We start from the raw sequence: 21,741 nt of genomic DNA on the forward strand, positions 1-21,741 counted from the left end.
CGGAATTAAATCCGAGTCCCACGGTACCGGCCGCGTTCTTAGACACAACCGTTTAGGCGTTCCTTTCACGTAACGACGAGCGTTTAGTCGTTTCGCGGAACTGCTTTTCACCCGGCGGACCTCCGCTGGTCACGCACACGTGCGAACCATCACGACTTCGCCCAGGACGAGCGATTTGCCACGAAAGAAACGAAGACTATCGGACTAAACGAGGAAAATCCGTGTGGGAAAGTCGCGAACCGGCTGAAAGACGCGAGTTTTGGAAGGTGATTATCCGGAAACAGGCGAGAGTACGAGGCGGAGAATGAGTCGTTGTTTTTCTGAACACGACTGTTCGAAGGTGAAAGTGGAGACTTCCAGGGAACAAGAGGTTTTTATCGTCTTGCGAACCGTTGTAGCTCGTTGATGATAATTCTTAAAACGTTCGACGTAGAAGGTTTTCATTGTGATTCGATTAATCTCCAATGGGATGAACCGAATTTTGGCTCGATGCTTAATTCGTTCATTGACAATTAATTGGAGGCTGATGGTTTCTCGTTTGTCCAGTTTCAGCTGTGATATATCGCGTAACAAGTTTGCTATACCTATCTAATACGTTATGCGCGCACAAATTACAGCGTGCGACGAGTTATGCTAAAGTTAGTACGACGAACGACTGGCGCAACCCTTCAACCTCGCGACAAACCACTCAGCCAACACTTTACTAACCGCACGTTCCACCGTTTCCACATCGAACGAGCCTCGAAACGGTTAAAATACAACGAGTTACTCGAATCGCAACAAATCTACCGCTTGAGAGTGGACGAGAGGAGAAAAAAGATGGAAATACGAAAGAAAGGAGAGCCATGGCCAGACAGAAGAAACGAAACGGACTGGAGTGGATTCAGGGGACAGCAAATTGAACAGCTCGGAGGCAGAGGTTGGTAATGATCGAAGAGGCAGCGGACACGGGGCCGGAGGGGCGGCGGTAACAGTCGAATTAGCGAAATCACGCGTACGTGAGAGCAATCGCTAAACCGTTGATACCATATAATCGGTAATATCTTTCCGCACGCTAGAATGTCTCTTTTTGCGCGAGGCCAGCCTCCTCCGGGCGATCAGTCGTTTCTTGCCTCTTCTGTCGAGCGGTTCGCCGCTTTTTGGGACATCTAATGTCCTTTAAATTGGCCGATGAACTCGAACGTCGCGCTGCTTATCCCTACGTCCGGGGGATTTTATTAATTTCCACGACCGCTGATGGGATAATGATAATGATAATAGACCAGGAGGACGTTGAACCGTTGCGTCGGTCGCTCGTTTGGACAGAGGCATTGTTGAACTAGGTTTCAGAAAGGTGACGCACGGTCCGACGATGGTATCAATTTGGAACAGTGGGTTATTTTCAGATGGAATGTTGTGGTTTTTTTGCTCGCGCAGAATACTCAGGTGACACGGTTTCGATAGAACGGGAATCGAAAGGCGAGGATAATTGTCAGGTGGCACGGAGTTTCAGCGAAGCTAAATCGACGGTTCTTTTCTACGTGTACCGTACAATTCTATTTATAGGGACAAAGTGCTAGCTAGTGTGAATAAACGAGCTTCTGTTAATCGAATTTACTCGTCCGAATGTGAACTTCTATCGTTCCAATTGTCACATCTATTCATCGTATATTGAAATTTCTTTGAAAATTTCTAATTGCGCAAAGCGAGTAACGACAGATCTTGGTCGGACGAGTGTATTTCGATTGATTAAACCGATCGTAAATACGCACGCCAGAATTAACAGCGATAGAGCGTTCCTTTTACATCGTGTTACGTACAGCGGAACAAAGACGTCGCTAAAGTACTGACTAATTACATATTCTACTCTTGATTAGGATTCTTTGCGCCGTGTAAAAACACCGAAAGCAACCATCGTAGCAGCGATATTAGATTCTACGGCAAAGTGGCAAAAAAGTTAAATTATAAGCGAATTTTTTGTCTTATCAAATTTACTAGTTCCGTTGATTTCAGAAGTCACGTTAATGCCAATGGCGTTTAAAGATGGATGAAAAATGTAGGTATATATGTATATAGAGAGGAGACGAAATTACCATCAAGCTGGCAGCGTCACTGTCAGCGAGCGCGTTCATGCGTCATTTACTGTATCTTAAATCGCCCCGGGTGCGGTTATTTCTTGCGTATTTTACATTGTGGCCATCGCGAATCTAAGCTTCTCTTCCTGGACATATTCTTGTCACCGAGATAGCGAAGAAACGCAATTTCGAAATATCACCAGGAAGAACTTATATAAATTGACTGTTTCTTGTATCGTTTTACGCGCAAGCTTTTATCTTTTTTTCGTAAATCACAAGAGGCGTAATAAAAGATGCGCTATTTATAAGAAGTTGTTGCATAATCCTACGGAAGACCGCGGTATTAAAATAAAATAAATTTATTTAATAAATTAAGCCGTTCGTTCGTCGATTGATAGGTTTACCGTTCGTTGAAAGTCGCCAATATATTTAAATAATCCTAGTTTAGAAATCTGAATGAAATCAAGTAGATTCATCTATTTAATAGTACAACAGGTGCACCAACAATACACGATTACAGAACCATTCGAATACAAAGCATTTAACCTGCAGCAGAATACGACGCTAAATACACCGAAGTGGCCAGAGATTTCCCACGAAAAAGGAAAAGAAAAAGAAGCGGTACCCCGGTTACGCATCGACCATAAATTCATCTAATTATTTGCATATAACAATTCTTCCCTTCGAAACCTGCGGCGGCTTCTGTTTTCACGGAACATTTCCAATTAAATTTTCATAATGTTCTATTTCGCGATCATCCTGACGATAAAAGGTTCGCCTCTGTCGACGCCACGCATGAATCTTTCCTTTCCTTTCCTTTTCTTTTCCTTGTTTTCCTTCGAATCAGCTTGTGCAAACTCATCCCCACCCTTCAGTTTCCCCTCGTGTCGTCGATCATGCTCGGCGATCCGCAAGATTTACGCGACGTAAACAAAGGAAAGGAAACGCCTGACTAGGAAGGCACGTAATTTAAACAAAAAAATAAATCATACGGCTCGCGGTGAGAATCGGAACGATGTGAATCGCGTTTAACCCGCTTGCAGCGGGCACGACCGCGTGCTACGGGGTCTCCTCTGGCCGTCTTCTCACGGAAAAATCACCCAGGCTAATGAAATCGGTCGCACAATCGCCATTATTCACGGAAACGGAGCGCGAGGCGCGTGACTCGTTGCGCTTCGCGAAAATCCTCCGCTCGAATTGCCTCTAGGAAAACGCTCGCAACGGTTTATCGCTGGCTTGGCTTTTTGCACGGCTTTCGATTATTTTGATTAGTTTGCATGGGTAAATTGATCGATCGAAAGAACAAGAAGCGCGAGCAAAAAATTCGCTACGATTGATTTCGCTTGGAGCGACGATGGTCCGCTGTTTACGACGCAGGAATCTGACATGCATCTATCGCATTTGACGGAATGTTTCTAATTTCTAATTTTGAATTTTTACTCCTCGTTGCGCAACATGTTCTAGGTTTTTCTCGTTGAACAGCGTGTTTACTTGTCGTGGAAGTAATCAATATCTACTACTGAACAGTTTTCGCTTATTCTGCTTAGAAGAAACTCGATGACTTTCTTGTGAATCGTTCGACGGATTAAATCGATTGTCTCCTAAGTGCTGTATAATTACACATTTAAAGTACTCAGCTTTGAATCAAGTAATTCGTACCGTTATACTTAAGATTACGTAATATTTTAATCGACCTCGAGAGCGTAGTAGAGAGCGTAAAACGTGCTTTAGACACGAAACACGTTTGGCGTGACACTTGAACGTATCTGATACGCTCTGATCCAAAAACACAGAGACAACAGCGCTGATAATTTTATTTCTATTTAATTAACAAATGTATCTTGATAGAGGAAAGGAATTTCCATGGAATTTCTAGGGTCGAGTGTTTATTTTATTTTATTTTTTTTTCTATTAGAACATAAAGGAGTTCGTTAAGAGCGTTAATTATCGAAATAATGGCGCAATCTGATTTCATAGAAACTCTGAAAATAAACTAATAATGTGACATAACGATCTGCTGATGGCGGTTTTAATAGCGTCGTAACGAATGGACCGAGCACAATTAGCTCTTTCTGAGCGCCATTGCTTGTTCGAAAAACAAGAAAAAGAAAGCGCGCATTCATCTCGTATAAATCTACAATTTAATACCATTCCTCACACGTTCCCGCGCATAATCTTCAATCTGGCCACCAATGAATCACACGAAATAACAACCAAAAAGAAACGAAACAGGGGAAAAAGAACATCATGTCGCTCTGTACCGAAAATCTACCCGTCAAAGAGAAGACCCAAAAGAAAAGTCACACGTAGAAAACTAACCGTGTGACACGAAATAATAATTAACGCGCGGTATTCCGTCAACGAGGCTCGACTTTCCCGGCCTGAACGCGGCGAGATCGAGACTGGAGGTGGAAGATTGATACACGGCCTGCATAATTAAGCAAGAACGCAGCATCGTCGGACGTTCTTAATTCGTTGGGCGTTTACCGTCGTCCTTCCATCGGCACCCAATTAGTCCTTTAATTAAGTCCCTGGCAATTACCAGTCGTGGTTACACTCTGGTCGCGTTAGTGAAATTGTTCGATCGTTATCGACGCGACTGCGGGGCTTTCCATCGCGGTTCTCTCGCACGAAACGATCTTTTTTTCTTCCTTTCTTTCTCTTTCTTTTTTTTTTTTTTTTTTACAATATTTCAACGATCGTTCGGCGCGATTTTTATTACCCAGCGATTATTTTCATTCGCCCCGTCCAATCAACTTTTACGAGCATAGCCAGTTACTTTCCTCATTATTTGCGACCTCTTGGCTCTTAGGAAAATCTGCGCGGCACACGAACTTCTCCGTTTCCACTTATTTTTCATCCACGTATTATGTCTGTTCGGTATCCGTTTCGGGTTCCGCGAAGCTCAAAAATAAATTCTTTTTTCTCCAAAAGGATCCCTTGCGTCATTGATAGAGTTATCGTGTGTATCTCTTTTCACTATCTGTTCTCATCTCCTTCTACTCTTCTTCTGCTTCTTATCCTCTTTTAATGGTGTCAGGACTGGTCAACAGCGGGTTGCTCGGTACGCCGAGTTTAAATATCGCGTGGCTTCTATGCACACGTAGGAGGTTTCTTTGTTTTTACGGGACTAGCGTTTCTGGATCGCTGTTAATTGGCAGCGAAGCTTCTGATATCTATGTGGAAACTCGATGATGGGCTGTGAACGCATAAAATAAAGAACGGATATTATAAATTCAGCTATGTTTCCTTTGTGTTAGTTAACGAGTCTCATCCTGTTGCCTTAACTTCTAACCTTTAATACAGTTATTAAGCAAGATTTCCAACACTAATAAAACAAAATTATAATAATAGAATAAAACAGATATTCAACGTCGGGCTATATTTTGAAAATTATACTTCCAATTCAACGTCTTATCGATCCTAAGATGTTTCTTACCACGTGCCAAATAATAAAATATACTCCTATCGCAAATCCAAAACTGACGTATGATCTCTATCATCTTTTTTTTTTTTTTTTTTTAAACCAGCGTAGCGCGGGCACGCGCCCCGGCGGAACTAACGCGACTCGTCGAGTCCCGGCCAAATCGCCGCCAAACGACTCGCTCGCTCGCTGTTGGCGTTCCCGGTCGCTGTCGCCATCTATCGGCGCGATTGCGAACGAGTGGAGCCGCCAGTTCGCGTTTCCCTACGAAAGGAGAGACAACACCGATCGACGGCAATGCCATCCGTGACTGGACACCGCATATGATTTCACGGCCGGTGCCCGCTGTCTTATTCGTGTGTAGAAATCGTGAAGATCTCGCGTGGATATCCGCCTTTAAATTGGATTGCAGCTACCTGCAGTCTCTCTTTCCCCTTGTCCCTCCCACCAGTCAAAACCGTTCTTCTCTGTCTCCGTTTCGGCCGGTTACTGCGTTTCTCCTTCCGTCCGAGGAGGTTTCTGCCTTTTTCGCTTCTTTGGAATTTTTTCTTTTTTTTTTTTTAGTTGTTTTCTTTCTTCACATCGGCGGTACTCGTCTTTACACGCGTGTAAGAACGAGCGATGGGATACGTTGATTTGTTACGTAAGCAAGTAAGCGAATTGGTCTCTGTTCGAGGTGTTACACGGGTGATTTCGATGCTCGGGGACGAAGAAATAGTCTCGCGTGCTTTCTTCGGGGATAATCGAGATCGAAAATACGAACTCGAAGCGTTTTTATGCCGTGTTTCGCAGTTTCGATAATTACGCGCGATTTCCACGAGTCGGTCACTTTGGTATTGCAGCTTTTTTTCAGCTGCTAGTTGTTTCGCGAGATTTCCATTATCGTGATTGGCGTGTTCCTTTCGAAATTTAAATACTTTGTCGACGAACCACGTCTCTTGTACGATGATCAGTTTCTTACGCGTGTCACGCAATTATACAATTTTTGACGAACCGTGGTAGCAACTTTATCGTGTGGAGTAATCCTTTTCCGAAAGTTACCGAAGGAAAAATAATACAGTGTAACGAAAGTATTCGTGCAATCTTGATCCACTTTTTTCAGTAGTTGTATATGACGTTATGCTCTGGCTCGCATCAATCAAAACTACAATTTCCTCTTCTTCTTCTAATATGTATAACTATTATAACATATAACTATCAAAGGTTTGTCGCTAGTGCCTGGATAGCCTTACGTCTCCGTGGAATAATTCCTGACGTTGATTTTTGTTTGCGCGCGCGATAAAAGTACTTCGATATATTATGAAGGTTGTGCAAAAATTTAATAAAGATTGATTCGCGATCGACCGATGTTTTCTTACAACATACATTTGTGCTAAAAGCTTCTGTTACTTAAACTGTTACACATTATTGCGTGCAACATTCGAACGTATTAAAGTCGCGTGGAAAAAAAAACCACGACTACTTAACACGTTCTCTATAGAATGGATTGCATATTCTCAGTTCTTAAACTTGGTAAACATACGAGCATATCTCGCGTAAAAATTATTCGTCATTAGAGAATAACGTAGATAATGGAAAGTCTCATGAGAGCAGCAAGTGGAATCCATATCGGCCAGAAAGGAAGTTACCAATCGGTGGTCGTTTGAAAAGGGAAAAGGATGATGACACCGCGGACGAAAAGGAAGGAAACGAACGCGGAATCTCGAAGCGGTATCGCGTCCAGTCCGTTTATCCCTTGGTTCAGGGCAATTTCGCGGCGCCCTTTTTGCCTGAACAAGAGCACGAGGACGCGGCGGTTTCAATCAGTTACAGCCGCAGGAGAGCACCGTGATTACGCGGCGCAGACGGCATTAAACACTGGCATTACGCATTAGTACATTAAGAAAAAAGGTCCGTGGAACGTTATCGAGCCGCGGGATCGGCCACCGAATCGGCCAGTTCGCGGTCCTCGATCGTTAATACTCGTTGGTCCTTTTGTTCCGCCGCGACCACGGTCCCGGAATCGAGAACCGGCCATTAACGATCGATATCGCGGCGAATTTCATCCTTCTTCCAGTTCTTTCTTTTTTTTTCTTCCCTCTTTTCTTCTTTTTCTCCCTTCTTTCCTTTTCCTCGTAGCGTCGTGTTTTCTACTTTCCAACGATACTCTTTATGTACTTCGTCCGAACGATGATCGCTGGTGGAAGTATTCATCGTCCAACGATGAACAATGTGACTTTGATCGACCCGATCCATGCGTTTAACGCCACCATTATCGCGGCAGGAATGGTAATTCCCGATGACCTCGGGCTGCACGGCTCGAAAAATCCTATTTTCTCTAATATTTAGTAACAAAAAAAAAAAAAAGAAAAAAAGGATTTCAACACACGTGGCTAATTTTCACGCGAAATATAGCGGAGCATGTTGGAACGAACGACGCTACGACGAGTGGGTGTGAATTTTATGGTAGGGAAAGAGATTAGAAAGAAGAAAGATTTCAATTGAGAAACTGAATTTTTCGTATTTTAACGCCGCCGTCCGATTGCTATTTGTTTAAATTATCGCAGAATCACCTGAAAAGAAAAGCATTCGAAGCTGTCTGTATAGGTTGAATAAGAGAAACAGAAAAATGTATAAACCTTGTTACGTAATGCAACGTTTTCTATTTGCCAGTTTCTTTCAGTTGTTATTTGGTAAGATCGAAAGGCGTACGAGTTACGAACGACGATATGGAATATCGTGACACCTGGATATGTTCGATGGATATCGACTCGTCTTTGGTAGAAAGAACAAAGTAGAAGTTTCGAACAAGTCGAAGGTATTTGCGAAGGTATCCGTTGGTTCGCGGTTACGGCTAAATTAAGATCGTCGAGTGTTTGGGTGTCGGTCGCGCGATCGAGTTCTTGGCTTTCCTGGAGTGGAATCTTCTTTGGTTCTCGGTTGTTTGGATTGTGGCCGCTTGGATCTTTGCTTGGCCAGTTGCTTCGATCGAAGGATGCACGGTTTTCGTGTGCCTGCGGAGTGTTTGTGCAAGTTTTGGATCTTCGTGGATAGAGTTCTCGAGTCTTGGTCGTTTGGACATTGTCTTTTTGTTTTTGAAGGGTAAAATATCCAATTTCAATTGCGAGAATGCGCGTTCAATCTTTTGTACTGTCCTGACGTTAAAAGAATATATTTCTCAGTTTTTAGGTTTTTGGTGATCGACGTGGAAAATATTTTAATTATGTAATCAAATGGTGTTCATGTTATAATAAATTTTCTATTCGTCGATCCTTCATTTCTATTTTGACGCTAATTCATCGATCATTAAGTATCATTAAATTGCACGAACTGGCATTACATTTCCGGGTAAGTATACATTTTCTTCCATTAAAATAGAATATTTGGACACGGATTATTAAAAGAATAAAAATTCTATAGCAATCGAGGTCGATCTGTGATCTTTGAGTATATTTATTGCCATAGTTTTACGTGAGAAATACCGTGCCCCTATAATTTTTTCATATTCATAACTCTTTAAAATGTCCGTATACCGAGCGCTTAGCGTCACAATATAAAACTTCGTACTCTTTGTCACCTCCATTCCACAGCACTATATAATTATTCGCATATTAAACTTGTCACGTAATATATCAAACCTGCACGGTATAATTATCCAATACCTTAACGCCAGAGTTTTCGCTCGCTTACACGACACTTTCCATCCAGCACCTTTAATCATCAATTACCTACACGAACGAGCCTTTAATCCCAAATCACCCACAGTGCACCTCAAGGACCCTAAATCTCTTATCCTAATTTTCATCCTACCCTAAATAATATTTCAGATTTCATATTCGATCCATTTAGTTCATTAAAGAATCAGCTTCAGAATGAAAGAATTTAAGAACGCAAATAGAATAGTTTTCAAATCCTTAATCTTAGTTCTCAAAAATGAATTCAAATGAAACACAGAGATAATCGAAAACAACGAACGAACGGCTGCGCTCGTTATTTAACAGTTACAGCTCGTTACAAACAGGTATTGTATAACTCGATCGCGAATATGATTAACGTCAAAAACGCGATACCGCTGACAAGCGTTTGCATTTCAGCGATTGCGAGCCACGGACGTTCGTTCCGGCTAGGAGCGTCACGCGTTACGTTTTAATTCGACCGGACCAAGAAATCTGCCTCGTCTATTAACGCGGCTTTTTTTAACGCAAACTTCCCGCTAACCGAGTTGATACGATCGTCGCCTAACGAAGCGTACGATGCATCGCGGTTCTTCGTTAGAATCAGCGAAATGAAATGGAGAATCTTCGGGAAAGAATGGTCGATTCGATGGTGCCGTTCTTTTCGCTATTTTTGACTTCTCGGTCGTTCCGTCTTCGATTTGATATTTGTAGTTTCGCGTAAACGTTGCAATTTTAGGCTATTTAATTTTATTTCTGTATTCTATATCGTATGCGATGAAATATTATTTTTGACAAAGCAACAAAACTATCTTAAATTCCTTAAACAACCACGTTCCACGCTATTCACGGCGACGAAAGAATTCTTGTCCTTCTAATGACTCGCGAAACAACTAAGAAACTATTCTCCGGTTATCATCGCGTTTACCAAGATCCATGTCACTAGCCAATTTTTCACAATTCGGGCAGCGACCCACCATCAACGAAACGCGCGAGTATCATTGTTCGAAGAATTTTGATCTCCTGCTTTTCCTTATCCCTTTCTTTCCTCCTGTCCTTTTCTTCGTGCTTCGTGTCAAACACGACGGATCGGTAGTACAGACGTAAACGCCAGGTCCGAGTTTTAATTTCCTCGGAGCCGATCGCGCGCCCGGTTTCGCGTTTCCGCTCGAGCGATCGACCCGGGCCGTCGATCCTCTTCTTCTCGTCTCCCCTTTCATCCGACATCGCGTCGTACCGCCTCCCCCACCTCCTTCTTTAACTCTTTCTCTTCTTATTTCACCCTCTGTCGCTCGATCCCTCGATCGAGCCGTGTTCGAGTCTGTGCATCGTCTTCTCCACTCCGGAATGCTCTGTAATTTACGGTTTTGGATCATGCTCCCATCGAGGTGGAGTAATGACAGGTCGATCGGCTCCGGGCTACCATCTTTGCCGGTTTCCGCTCTCCGCCTCGCGTCTACTTATCTTTGCCACTTTCGATCCTACGAATCGACCAACCTACGTGCGCGCGTGTGTGTATTTTTCTTTATTTCCCTTATTCTTTTCCTTTACGCGAATTTCGAGAATTGTGTACGTACAAATTTCTGTGCCTGTGATCTCTGTTTGAATTTTCGCTATAAAAGTAAACTTCTTTGGAGTTTGAACGTTGCGCGAAAGACTTTAGAGTAGAGTGCGACTGGATATGACAAGGAGCGTTGATGAGTTTATATAATGTTGATCATTCGGGAAATTTTGGGCTCGTTGTACAACTCGGAAGAAGGACGTCGCTAAAAATGTCAAAGTTGAAGTATTTCGTAGCGTCGTTCCGGACTGGCATGTCGGACGAAGTTCCATTGGCTCGGGACGTAAATCGAATCGAAGGCTCGTAAAGAGCAAAGCGCAGTTAGACTCACAATGCAAGGTTAGTCAATGTAATCGCGATCATCGCGAAGCCGTTCAAGAGCACGTGACAGCGAAAAGAACGATGCCTACGCAAATGCTGAAACGCCGAAGCGAGTCAGGTTCAGAAGGATTGTCTTCGCAACCGTTGATCGACAGTTAATCCGAGGAAATCTCGCGCGTCTGTTATTATTCAACTATTGTTCAACCACAGAAATATCAAAAATTCCTTCACAACCTAAGCCTAACACCAAAAATTTTGATACGGATAAATTGATTCGTTGATCAATTCGATTCATTGATCAATTCGATTCATTGATTAATTCGATTCATCGACTAACTTGATTCATCCTTGATCAATCCCATCCTTCTCTAACTCTCATCCAATTACAGCCTCTCAAAGTCTTTGTATTGTGCTGTCTATTCGACTCCATTCACATATCCTAAAATTGCAAGGAAAGTTAACAAAAGTCAGAATTTCCGTGTAGAAGATTCCACAATCCTGCCTAACAATTTGCCAATAACGTTGATCGACCATTCGGACAAAAAGACTCGCGGTCCGTCGCCAAACTCACGTCGATCCGTGAAAACTCGCGCGCTGGCGCTTTGTTGGTACGCGGGTTCTCTCAGTGGCAGATCCGTCAGGCTCGTCACTTTCGTTTTCCACTGGAATCGGCCCGTTCCGAGCGCTCGCGGATAAATTCGTCACGGTTGCCTGCGGCCCTTTCACGGCTGACGTGGCCACGGGGGAAAAATCGCCGGTCGATGAATAGTCGCACTAATAAGAAGAAAACGCGCCACGGGGGAAAAAAGCTTATACAATTATGGCTGTCAACGACGGGAGTGCGCGCTCGCGCACGTTGCCTGCTAATAAACCGGCCGATCCCCGATCGAACAGATATTATCGAGCACAGCCGAGCGGCGATCGTCATCTGGTCGATCGACTTATTTCACTTCAAGATCGATACGCACTTTTCGTCTTCCACCGTACGGTTTCTAGATGATCAGGTTGTTTTAGTAGAACGAACAGCCGCGTTATCGTGACGTTGGGAATAGTCTTTTTTTTTTTTAAGTTTTACTCGTATGTATATATATGGTAATATATGGTAATCGAAGATTTATAGCGATGATATTTAGATCCTTGGAAGTTTTCTTGGCGAAGTAACTTTGATTGATTCGATAAATCGTTAATAATCTAAGAGCATTTCCTACTACGAATTCCCGTTTTTGCGCCGGCTCTCCTGCGCGAACAACGGCGAAGCATCGAGGCACGTTCGACAAAGAGTCATCGAATGCGCGTTCGAACGTCCTCGCTTCGGGGTCGAGCGATTCGCGACGCGGTCTCCGGGCACAGAATTCGCTCGTAAATCGATGCGCGACTGGCTGAAGGCGGTTTCACGTTCTCCAAAGCGTTCCGTCGAGGCATCCGCAGTAAACTGCGACGCTTCTGCTCCCAGCGAAACCCTACCGGATTCCACGGCCGTATTGCCAGCCGCCGCCGCCGCCGCCGCCGCTTGTCGTGCGAAATTGCCTTCCGCTCCGCGAAACTCGTGCTCGATACGCCGCGCCGCCACGGCCGCGATATGATTTACCGTTTCCACGTCCGCGACCTCTCCCTCCGGCTCGCACCAAGAAGATAGCCCGATACGTACCGAGTCCGTTTCACCGCGGAAATTTATCTACGCGACTAATATCGTTTAATCTATCTATCGACGAAGTCATTTAATGGGAGTTATTTTCGTGAATTTGTTCTGGATCAAGATAGATATAGCTACTCAGCTGTATCGCATATCCATTCGAGAGAAGAGTCGTTTGGATCGATGATGACTGTTGTTCAGATAGATGGGAGGAAATGGACTATTTGGGATTCAGTTTGAAACTGACAGATTATTGGCAGAAAGTTTTTCAAGCGTCGACTGTAAGTTTAATATCCTATGTAATTGTTGAATTGATTCGATATAGCTACATATGTATAGCATCAAAGTAATTTCCCCTCTATGGATTAAGAATCTAGAAATTTCTTTGATCCAACTTAAAACTGTCACGGAGTTTTGGAAACGTGCTTTTATCGGAGCCTTATGGAACGTACGATTTCGATAGTTTCGTGAAAGGTAATATGTGTTTATGAAATGTGTGCGCAACCTTCGCAATTACACAACTACGTAATTGTTTACAAATAACTAATTGGAAAACGAATAAATATTTGCAAACATGTATTTGTCTTCGGAAAATAATCGATTCACAATTCTTCTTTTTGTCCTTACGTAAGAGGAACGAATGAAGCCAGGTAGTGCGTGCCTACATTGTTAGCGATAGTTTTTTAACAACCACAGGGTTGAATAGAAGCGTTTGTATAATAATATACGGTCGTTATCAAGCTTTCGTGACGTGATATTTCCTCATCAACCATCTTGGAGTCGAATTATTACCGACGTATATAACTGTTGGTAAAAAAATCTTTCCCTCTATTTCAAATGCCTGCACGGAAATCTTATAAGCGTTTAGTTTGAGAATTTGCAATAATATCGTGAAAAAAGGAAATATATTAAGATATAAAATGCAACGAATATTATAATCTTCCACTTACCGATCTTAAGTTAAAACGCAAAGTTACGGGTTGATGTCGACTAATTTCGTCGAACTCGAAACGAAACACGCTGTTCGAGGCAATCGAAGAATCATTACGAGGAGTTTATCGCTCAGTGATAGATAGCGTTTAACAGGATACTATAATTAGCACGATCATCGTGAGTGATCTGCCACTTTCGATAAAAAGAGCGTAGGAGGAAGAAACTCGCGCGAACGAAGCCACCATTACGATCTAGGCGAAACTTCCGTTTGGAATTCTCATATTTTCGAACCTTCTGTCAATAGCAAATTACTAACAAGTCGCTTTAAACTCTCGGGAGTAATATTAAGTTAAATTCATTGATATTCGTTACGTTTCTTCGAATTATCTGGAAACCCAATCCTCTAATTCTTCTAACGCGAGAGAACGCAAAAATAACCGTAAGAAATGCGTTCTAAAACTATTTTTGAAGCCTGTGGCCGAGCATGTATGTGCCAAGAAGCGTTTCAATTACAAAAGATAATACAGTCTGTATATAACATTGTCCAAGCTCCAATGTTCCTTTACACTGTTTGACAGCGATGCCTTCGCTTAGAAAAATAAAGATCGAGCAACGATAAATTTCGCGATTCCGACCAACGACGTCCTTTTTTCTATCTTTCGCTCGCGACATAATTTCTAGGAAACCTTCGGGACGATTTTCGCTCGACAAATTGCCGACGACTGCTGTCTCTGCTTGTTAAGTTGAGCGTAGCTCGATGTTCAAAGTTGGAAGCAGCGATGACAGTGAATTGTCGTATAATTTGAACAAAGATTACGTCCTAGGGTAGTTGAGTTCTAAAATTACCTGCTAGCGAAATGAAATTTTACCTGAATAGAAACTCGAGATTTTCAATCACATCGAAATTAACTCGCGCCATAAATATTCATTTCAAACCAAAGTCCAAAATTGTCAACTGAAAGTAACTTCTTTTCAAAAAAAAAAAAAAAATATCTATCTTCGAATTGAAGTAAAATCATCATTGATCATCGTAAATCACGAAATTTTGTTTCTCCATGGGATTATCTCGCACGCAATCTTTCGACCTATACAACGATGGTCCAGAAACATCGACGAGATCGAAACGGCTCGAAAAGATCCGATCGAAAATGGTAACTTTGTCGGTATCTCGTCGACGATCTGTGATAACGTCGACGTAACAAGCGACAAGTCGAGCCGGTGAAACGCGGAATTAGCGCCTTCCCGCTTTGGGGATATCACGATAATTGGTCGGGAATTGTCGCGTGCATCGAGCCGCCGTCGTCCATTAACGGTCCACGATCGAGCAGACTCGTTTGGCGTTCGATCACGGCATGATGGGTTTCAAAGAACAAGCTTGAAAAAAACACGATACCTCCGACAATACTCGGACAGTGCTTATTTCATCCTGGAATCCGCTTTTTACACGCGCTTTCACGACGCTTATTGTCATCGTGTGCTATCTAAATGCGACTTTTATGCATCGAATTTTCAGTAGAACCGCGGATCACGAGGATCGCATCGGACCATTCGTTAATCCTGTTGGAAGCAAACAGGTTTCCATTCTCCTTGACATTTGCCTAGAATATCACGGCGGAATCGTGGTTTCAGGAAGAATTGCCTACTTCAGCGTGGTTATAATCGAAAATGAATCGACGACGCTGATCAATTATGGATCTGTCAATCGTCGAAATATCGCTTCGATCTTCATCAAATTGGATAAATCTTCGTTGCACGGAGCGAAGTGATAAAGTTCGTACTTCTGTCCATAGTATTGTTGTTCGTTCTATCAGTATGGATAACGATGTTGATCTATCGTTTGATTTCTTACGAGATTTCGAATTTATTGTCTCGATGGTATTAGGACTTTAATTCTTATTTCTGTTTTAAAAATTTTCCGACCTTTTGTCTCGTCGATCGTTCATTTTTACCTTCTTACCGTTATTTATACTCTCTTATCGCTTGTGTCGAGCAAAATGATTCTCTTTGCAACAACGATACTCGATGGCAATGACGATTTATACGTCGAAAAGATCCACTATTCTTTTATACAATTTATTTGGCTACTCGTCAACGATAGCGTGCGCGAACTCACGGGCAAAGTATGTATCGGTGTTTAATCGGAATTCGAATTTCCACGCGTATCGTGCGCGACTATTCTACATTCTCGATCGAACTGACGAAGACGCATCGCGCCGGAGCTCATACAGTGAAAGTATCAAATGTAACTCCGGTTTCGCGTGTTAAGCCTGTATAAATATCCGTGGACTTTCTCGCTCGGTCGCTAACTATCGGCACGATGCGTCGTTAGCGCGTTCGACGAATTTCTACGGCGCGGCGTCGCGACACCTTTTCAAGCACGTACTTTTCGATGTACGTTCGGCACGTACAATGCCTAGAGAAAAGCAACCGTTTCAGTAAGACTTTAAATTCTAGCGAAAGATCTCAGTAAGTTCTAGAAAGTTTTGCTAGGATATTTAACATGAACGATATCTCCCATCTGGTTTCAAATGTATACCATTTTTTGTACTTTAACACATTCGCTGCTATTGGCGCATAGGTTGCGTCGCTCCAATTATCCAGCGATACATAATGCCGCTGACGTAAGTGTTGGGTTTTTGCGTGCGCCTTTCGGTAAAAACATTGTATATGCAACTTAAAATACAGACATATGTGATTAAAAAAGCGTAAAATTCTAAAAATGATATAATCGTATTTTAGTAACAGCGAATGTGTTAAAACGATTACTAAGAATCCGCCTGATGTTACTTCGAACGAAGGAAAACGGCGTTACGTCTCTAGGGTGGAAAAATTCTAAGCAATTGTATTAAAAACGATCATTAAGGATTGACCTGATATTGCATCAAACACAGAGAAACGGTCGTGTGTCTTTACGATCAAAAGATCGTAAACAATTATATTATTAGATATTATTGAAGTAGTATAGCGAAGAATATGTCTGTTCGCGTTGAGTGCCGTGAGCCACCGTGGCTCTGTACAGCTTTATTCTGTACACGATTAATTGGTCTATAAGTTGGCATCGATAGCAGGACTTTTTTGAGAGGTCGATCGCTAGATGGTGGATGTTCCGAGGAAATAGTCGCCTGTCGGGCATTGTAATCACCCGTTAGCGTGATTTGGAGCGCGAGACGCCCTCGGGCTGGCTCGAAGCCGCAGAAAAAGCGCTTCTGAAGGGACGAGGACCGCCCTCTTCGTATTCTCAACACGTTCCGCCAGTTTCAGTGATGTGTTCGCACGACCTACGACACTCGACGCGGCACCGGGGAAACTTCCTTGCAGATGAATCACTTTAATCGAATCAAACAATGGGAAACCTTCGAAAATTCTTACGTTTCTCCAGGCATTTTAACATCGACCCATTCACGCCTTACAGAAACTTTTCGGGAGAATCGAATCTTCGCTAAAATATTCCAGCGTTTTAATCGAAGTGTCGATGTACACAAATACAGAATTTGTAAGACAAAGATCAAATTTTAACCGGAGTCTCAAACAATGGACTTACGTTGATCATGTTACAGAAGGAAATATCTTCGACAACTCTTAGGTATATTGCATATCGTCTTATCCTCGATGCTATCTCCTTCGTTCTCTATACTGTACGCCTCAAAATAACCGAATCCATCGGAATTTCATCAGGACCTCCGGCAATCGATGCACTTTAATCGAGCGGAATCGACAGAAGGTTCCAATCACTCTTGCGTTTTATCCTCATCTCTGAAGTCTCTTCCAACTGTTGTACCACCTGTATCTCCAATCCGATTCGTACCCGATTTCCCGCAGATTCTTGCAAAGTGGTCTCTTTTCAGCCAGTTCTCTTCGGTTCTTGTGCCAATCGAAGATGATCTCGGCGTGTCCGCGCGGAATTCATCGGTCGATGAAATTCCGAGGCGACGAGCGGGCAAGCACGAGCACGGAACAGGCGAGAGCGCGCGCGCACGATACACGGCCGCGAGAACCGGTTTTCCATACGTTTTAATTTCACGCTGACATCGGTGCAATTCAGTTTACACGGATACTGGCCATTTTCTAGCGCTAGCGGGCCGCCGCACTAGTGGAAACAAAAAGACAGAGATAGATAGATAGATAGATAGATAGATAGATAGATAGATAGATAGAGAGAGAGAGAGAGAGAGAGAGAAAGAGAGAAAGAGGGAGAGAGTGAGAAACGATGATAACGCACCGCGAGAGAGATTAATGTGCGACCATAGCGCGCGTATTTTCGAAGCCAACGTTTCCAAGAAACGTGTGGCGATCTTAGCTTTTCTCTGTTCCCTCTAGTTTCGATCTTGATCAAACGACCGATCGACCATCAATTCCATGGCGACGCGACGCTTCGTCGTCCTTCGTTCCGATCGATTTCTTTACAGCCTCTTTTTGACGCTGATTTCGTGATGTTTTTCAGTGGAGGATCAATTGTTTCGAGAAGCGAGGAGAAACCTTGAGAATCGAGTAAGAATACTTGTCACATGGAATGGTTTTTCTTTCTTTTTAGTCGATCGATAATCGTGCGCCGTAATACTTTACGTCGATCACTGGCAGTCTCTCTACGCGCAAAAGTTTTATTCTTGGGAGATAAGAAGAGAGAATTAAAGATAAATGGAAGGTATTCCTTACAGTCGATCGATGATCACGCACTGTGTTCACCACTGACAGTTCTACGATAAACGAAAGTTGTATTCTTGGTACACGTAAAGAGAAAGAGATTTGAAAATAAAAGAAAAGCGTTCTCTGGTTCGAAGATCTTTCTCAGAGCCGATTGATCGTCACACGTCGCGACACTTTACGTCAATCACCGATAATTTTCCTACGTACGAAAGTTTAATTCTCAGAAAGTAAAAAGGAAAGCTTCAGAAATTCGAAGACAAGCGTTCCGCGAATCGAATGCCTCTACAGCCTATGAGTAATCACACGTCGCGACACTTTGCGTTCATCACTGTCAGTTCTATCGCGCATCCACGGACTATACTAACTCGAGCAATTGAACGTTTACGGATTCGAAGCAAACTTTCAGTCGTTATTTTATGAAACCTTTTTATTCTTGTTCTAGTTTCCACATACACTTTGTTTTAAGCACTCGCAGAACAGTTTCACAGTCTTATAAAAACCGACAAATCAGTTTCTCAATGAAAGATCACAAATTCTCGGGATCCATTGATCTTTGCACAATTCTGATGCTATCTTCTTCATCTGGCACTGCCTCGATGAAATTCCCATCACGACTTCCATATGATCGCGTAACGGGTACACCATGCACTTCTCCACGATGCACTTTCAAACACCGTTCTCGTAAACCGTTTCCTCACTCCATCCTCTCTTCCTGTTACCCTCTTTGATTCACAGAGTTTGCGGTTCTTGCGTTCGATTCACAATTTCGAGTCGATTCAGTTCATAGACACTACCGAGGAATAGACATCTAACAGATGGGAAACCGCGGAACGACACTTCGCGAATAGAACGACATGTAGACACGTCATTTTGTCACTGATTTGTTTGCTGCGTCAATGATCACTAGGCGTTGATTTCGAATCGATGCGTTTCGACGATGGTCGTCGGATAGAATCGATGAAACTATAGGCATACTTGGATCGAAACGAGAAATGTTAGAATCGGATTCTACACTACCTGTCACTTTCTCTACTACGTTATCCGTTTTTGTTATATTTGGGATGAAAACTCTCGTCGACCAGTCGGTTTTGTTTGGTTGTCAGTCCGTCGTCCGTCATCGAGCTTTTCACTCCACTGCTCTAATCTATCGACGTCACATTGTCATTTTTCTTCGTTGTATCCATCAAACTTGTCGAATTAGCGGCCGGTCTGATACATCGCTGTCACTTTGCGTTGCCCTACTGCCTTGTTTTCGATCACCGTAATCCCAAACGAAAAATCGTCGATCTTCGACCACTCTACTCCATCCACATCACTCCGTCACGCGGTCTCGTCATCGATCGTCAAAGTTCTTCGTCGGAACGACCCGTGCACTTTGTCCCGTAAAGTCACCTTGTCCAGTGTGTTCAGTCTCGTCCCGTCTCATTCCGTCTCGTCCGCTCCGATCCCAGTCTATCCCTATCTCGCGAGCAAAGAGAAACTCCTATCTCGGTGATGATGTTTTGATTCTTGAAATGGATCGACTCACCTGCAGTATGTATCCCCGCGTGTAATCCTCGTACGTCCAGCCGAAAGCGGCTAGTAAACGTGTCACTTGCGCGTGCTGCAACTGGTTGAACAACTGATCGAGCAAGATCTTAAGGCGGATCGGTAGTGCGCGCGAGCCGTAGAGTACGAGAGATGCGACGTCAAACGCGGCCGTCGGCTCGACACTCTCTGAAGCCGGTGGCCTCTCCTCCTTCTCCGCGACATCGGCTCCACCACCAACACTGCCACCACCACCACCGCCACCCCCACCTCCACCGTTCCTATCCCCACCACAGCTGCCCCCACCGGTCGTCGCTCCCCCACCACTGCCACTCGTATCGCCACCTCCACCTCCGCCGCCACCTCCGCCACCGCCTCCTCCTTCCCTCGACGCCGCGGCGGCGGTCGTCGTCGTCGTCGTCGTCACCGTGGTCGTCGGCGTCGCCTGCTTTACCCTCCCTCCGCCGCTTTTGTCCTCCCTACCAGTGGCACGGGGGCTGGAGACGACATCCCCACCAGCCGACAGTCGCGCCAGCGCTGCAACATACAGTGGAAAAGAGACAGGTTAGAAAGAGAGTCGCCCGCCGCGTTCGTTCGTTCTCGCTGCGCGGCGGATTAGCGCGTGTGTTGGTGACCGTGGACAAACCTCCCCCACCACGCGACCCGCTCGGTGGCACCTCCTACCCCCGCACCTCCTATGCCCCCACCCACTCTCGTTCACGGTTGCTGTCCTTTCGTTTTGTTCCTGTCTTTCGCGGCCTCTAGCCTGCTCCGCCGACCGTTCCGTATGTCTCTCTCGCTTCTGTCTCTCCGGGTATCGTTCTCGAGCAACCTAGGGTCGTCGTGGCACCGAGGGTACTTACTTACCCCCACCCTATCCGCCACCGGACTTGCCCCCACCATTGTCAAGTACCAACACACACCAACGTTACGGGCCACCGTTACCGACGCACACGCACACCGTGCGCGCCCGCGACGCGATAGTTCCACTAACACCGATACGCTTCTGCTCGCTACCAATACTGCGAGCTGGAATGTACGGCCGGTCGCGCTGCATCCCCACCAACCGGATTTTCTCATGAGACTCGGCAATACTCGGCATCCATCAACCTGCTGCTGCCGCCACAGTGTCTCGGTTCGTACGCCGATCGCTGTTCGCGTGATACCTACGTTGCTGCGGCGCGACGCGATGCGATTTCAGAGGACCGCGAGCTTTGTTTTATGCACTTATGCTTTCTTTCGCGATTTCACTTCGAATATTTGATAGCAGGTGAATAGTATCTGGTTTTACGGCGAATATGATGCGGTTATAGTTAGTTAAAGGTGTAGGAAAAAACCTTTTTCATTGTCTAAAACATAGGATTAGAAAAGGGTATTTTGTTTAATAAAAATTACAGGAATTCTGCATTTGTTCTGCGAAATCAGATACATACCACGGCTCTTTTTATGGAAAGTTGAAAGTTGATCTTATCGGAATGTATAAATCAGTATATCAAGGTAATCAATAACATTAATGCTTAAGTTTCTATAATTGGCAATATTAAATATTACAGAAGTGAAAACAGCGATTGCCATTTGCTCTTCTAGCCAGCATTGTGCGACTTGTCTCGGTAGTTGTCATTACTCAGTTGGTTATATCTGCGTTCTTTTTCGACTTATAATTTCCTAGCATCAGTTTTAAGTTTGTGCTTTGTTAAAAGATGCGATAGAGAAACTTATTTTTCTGTATAATAGTCATACACGTATTCCAATTTCTAATCGTATACGTTCGCGTATCGCGTAAACGTTAAACAATCCGTCGTTTGTAACGGAACGGTGCAGCGATCGCGACGTAGTTTCACGAGGGAAAACGCCCGCGGACACGATGGCCCAAGCAGCGCGTTGCTTTCTCAGAGACACGGACACCGACGTATATAGTCGTCGAGACGGTGGCCGTAAGGTCTCGAGGCGCTTTCCCTCCAGAACCGTCACGCTTTTCGCACCTGACGATT

General features: G+C 44.0%; 2 protein-coding genes across 2 annotated transcripts in view; both read right to left on the reverse strand.

Annotated features, from left to right (window-relative positions):
• The window catches only part of LOC117204783 (zinc finger protein basonuclin-2-like), a 29,838-nt gene extending 9,541 nt beyond the window's left edge, over positions 1-20,297 (reverse strand). The window contains exon 1 of the mRNA XM_033442517.1: positions 19,752-20,297. The gene's annotated coding sequence lies outside the window, so the exon portion shown is untranslated. The remainder of the gene's footprint in view (positions 1-19,751) is intronic.
• Positions 18,731-20,653, reverse strand: LOC117204787 (dachshund homolog 1-like). The gene is made up of 3 exons (XM_033442519.1): positions 20,614-20,653; positions 19,752-20,287; positions 18,731-18,886 (listed from the first exon to the last, which is right to left on the reverse strand). Exons 1-3 carry the CDS (start codon positions 20,651-20,653, stop codon positions 18,731-18,733), a joined length of 732 nt encoding a protein of 243 aa, XP_033298410.1.
• Positions 20,654-21,741: the final 1,088 nt, after the last annotated feature.

The sequence above is a fragment of the Bombus bifarius genome, unplaced genomic scaffold (genome assembly GCF_011952205.1).
Source record: "Bombus bifarius isolate JDL3187 unplaced genomic scaffold, Bbif_JDL3187 scf7180000007980, whole genome shotgun sequence".
NCBI lineage: Eukaryota > Metazoa > Arthropoda > Insecta > Hymenoptera > Apidae > Bombus > Bombus bifarius.

Excerpts from the sequence above, each read along its gene's own strand:
- LOC117204787 (XM_033442519.1), bottom strand. The coding sequence starts at position 20,653 with ATGGTGGGGGCAAGTCCGGTGGCGGATAGGGTGGGGGTAA. Across the intron at positions 20,288-20,613 it reads GGCGGATAGGGTGGGGGTAA|CGCTGGCGCGACTGTCGGCT; the intron begins GTAAGTACCCTC and ends TGTATGTTGCAG. Across the intron at positions 18,887-19,751 it reads CGCGGGGATACATACTGCAG|TGCATCGTGGAGAAGTGCAT; the intron begins GTGAGTCGATCC and ends GGTGTTTGAAAG.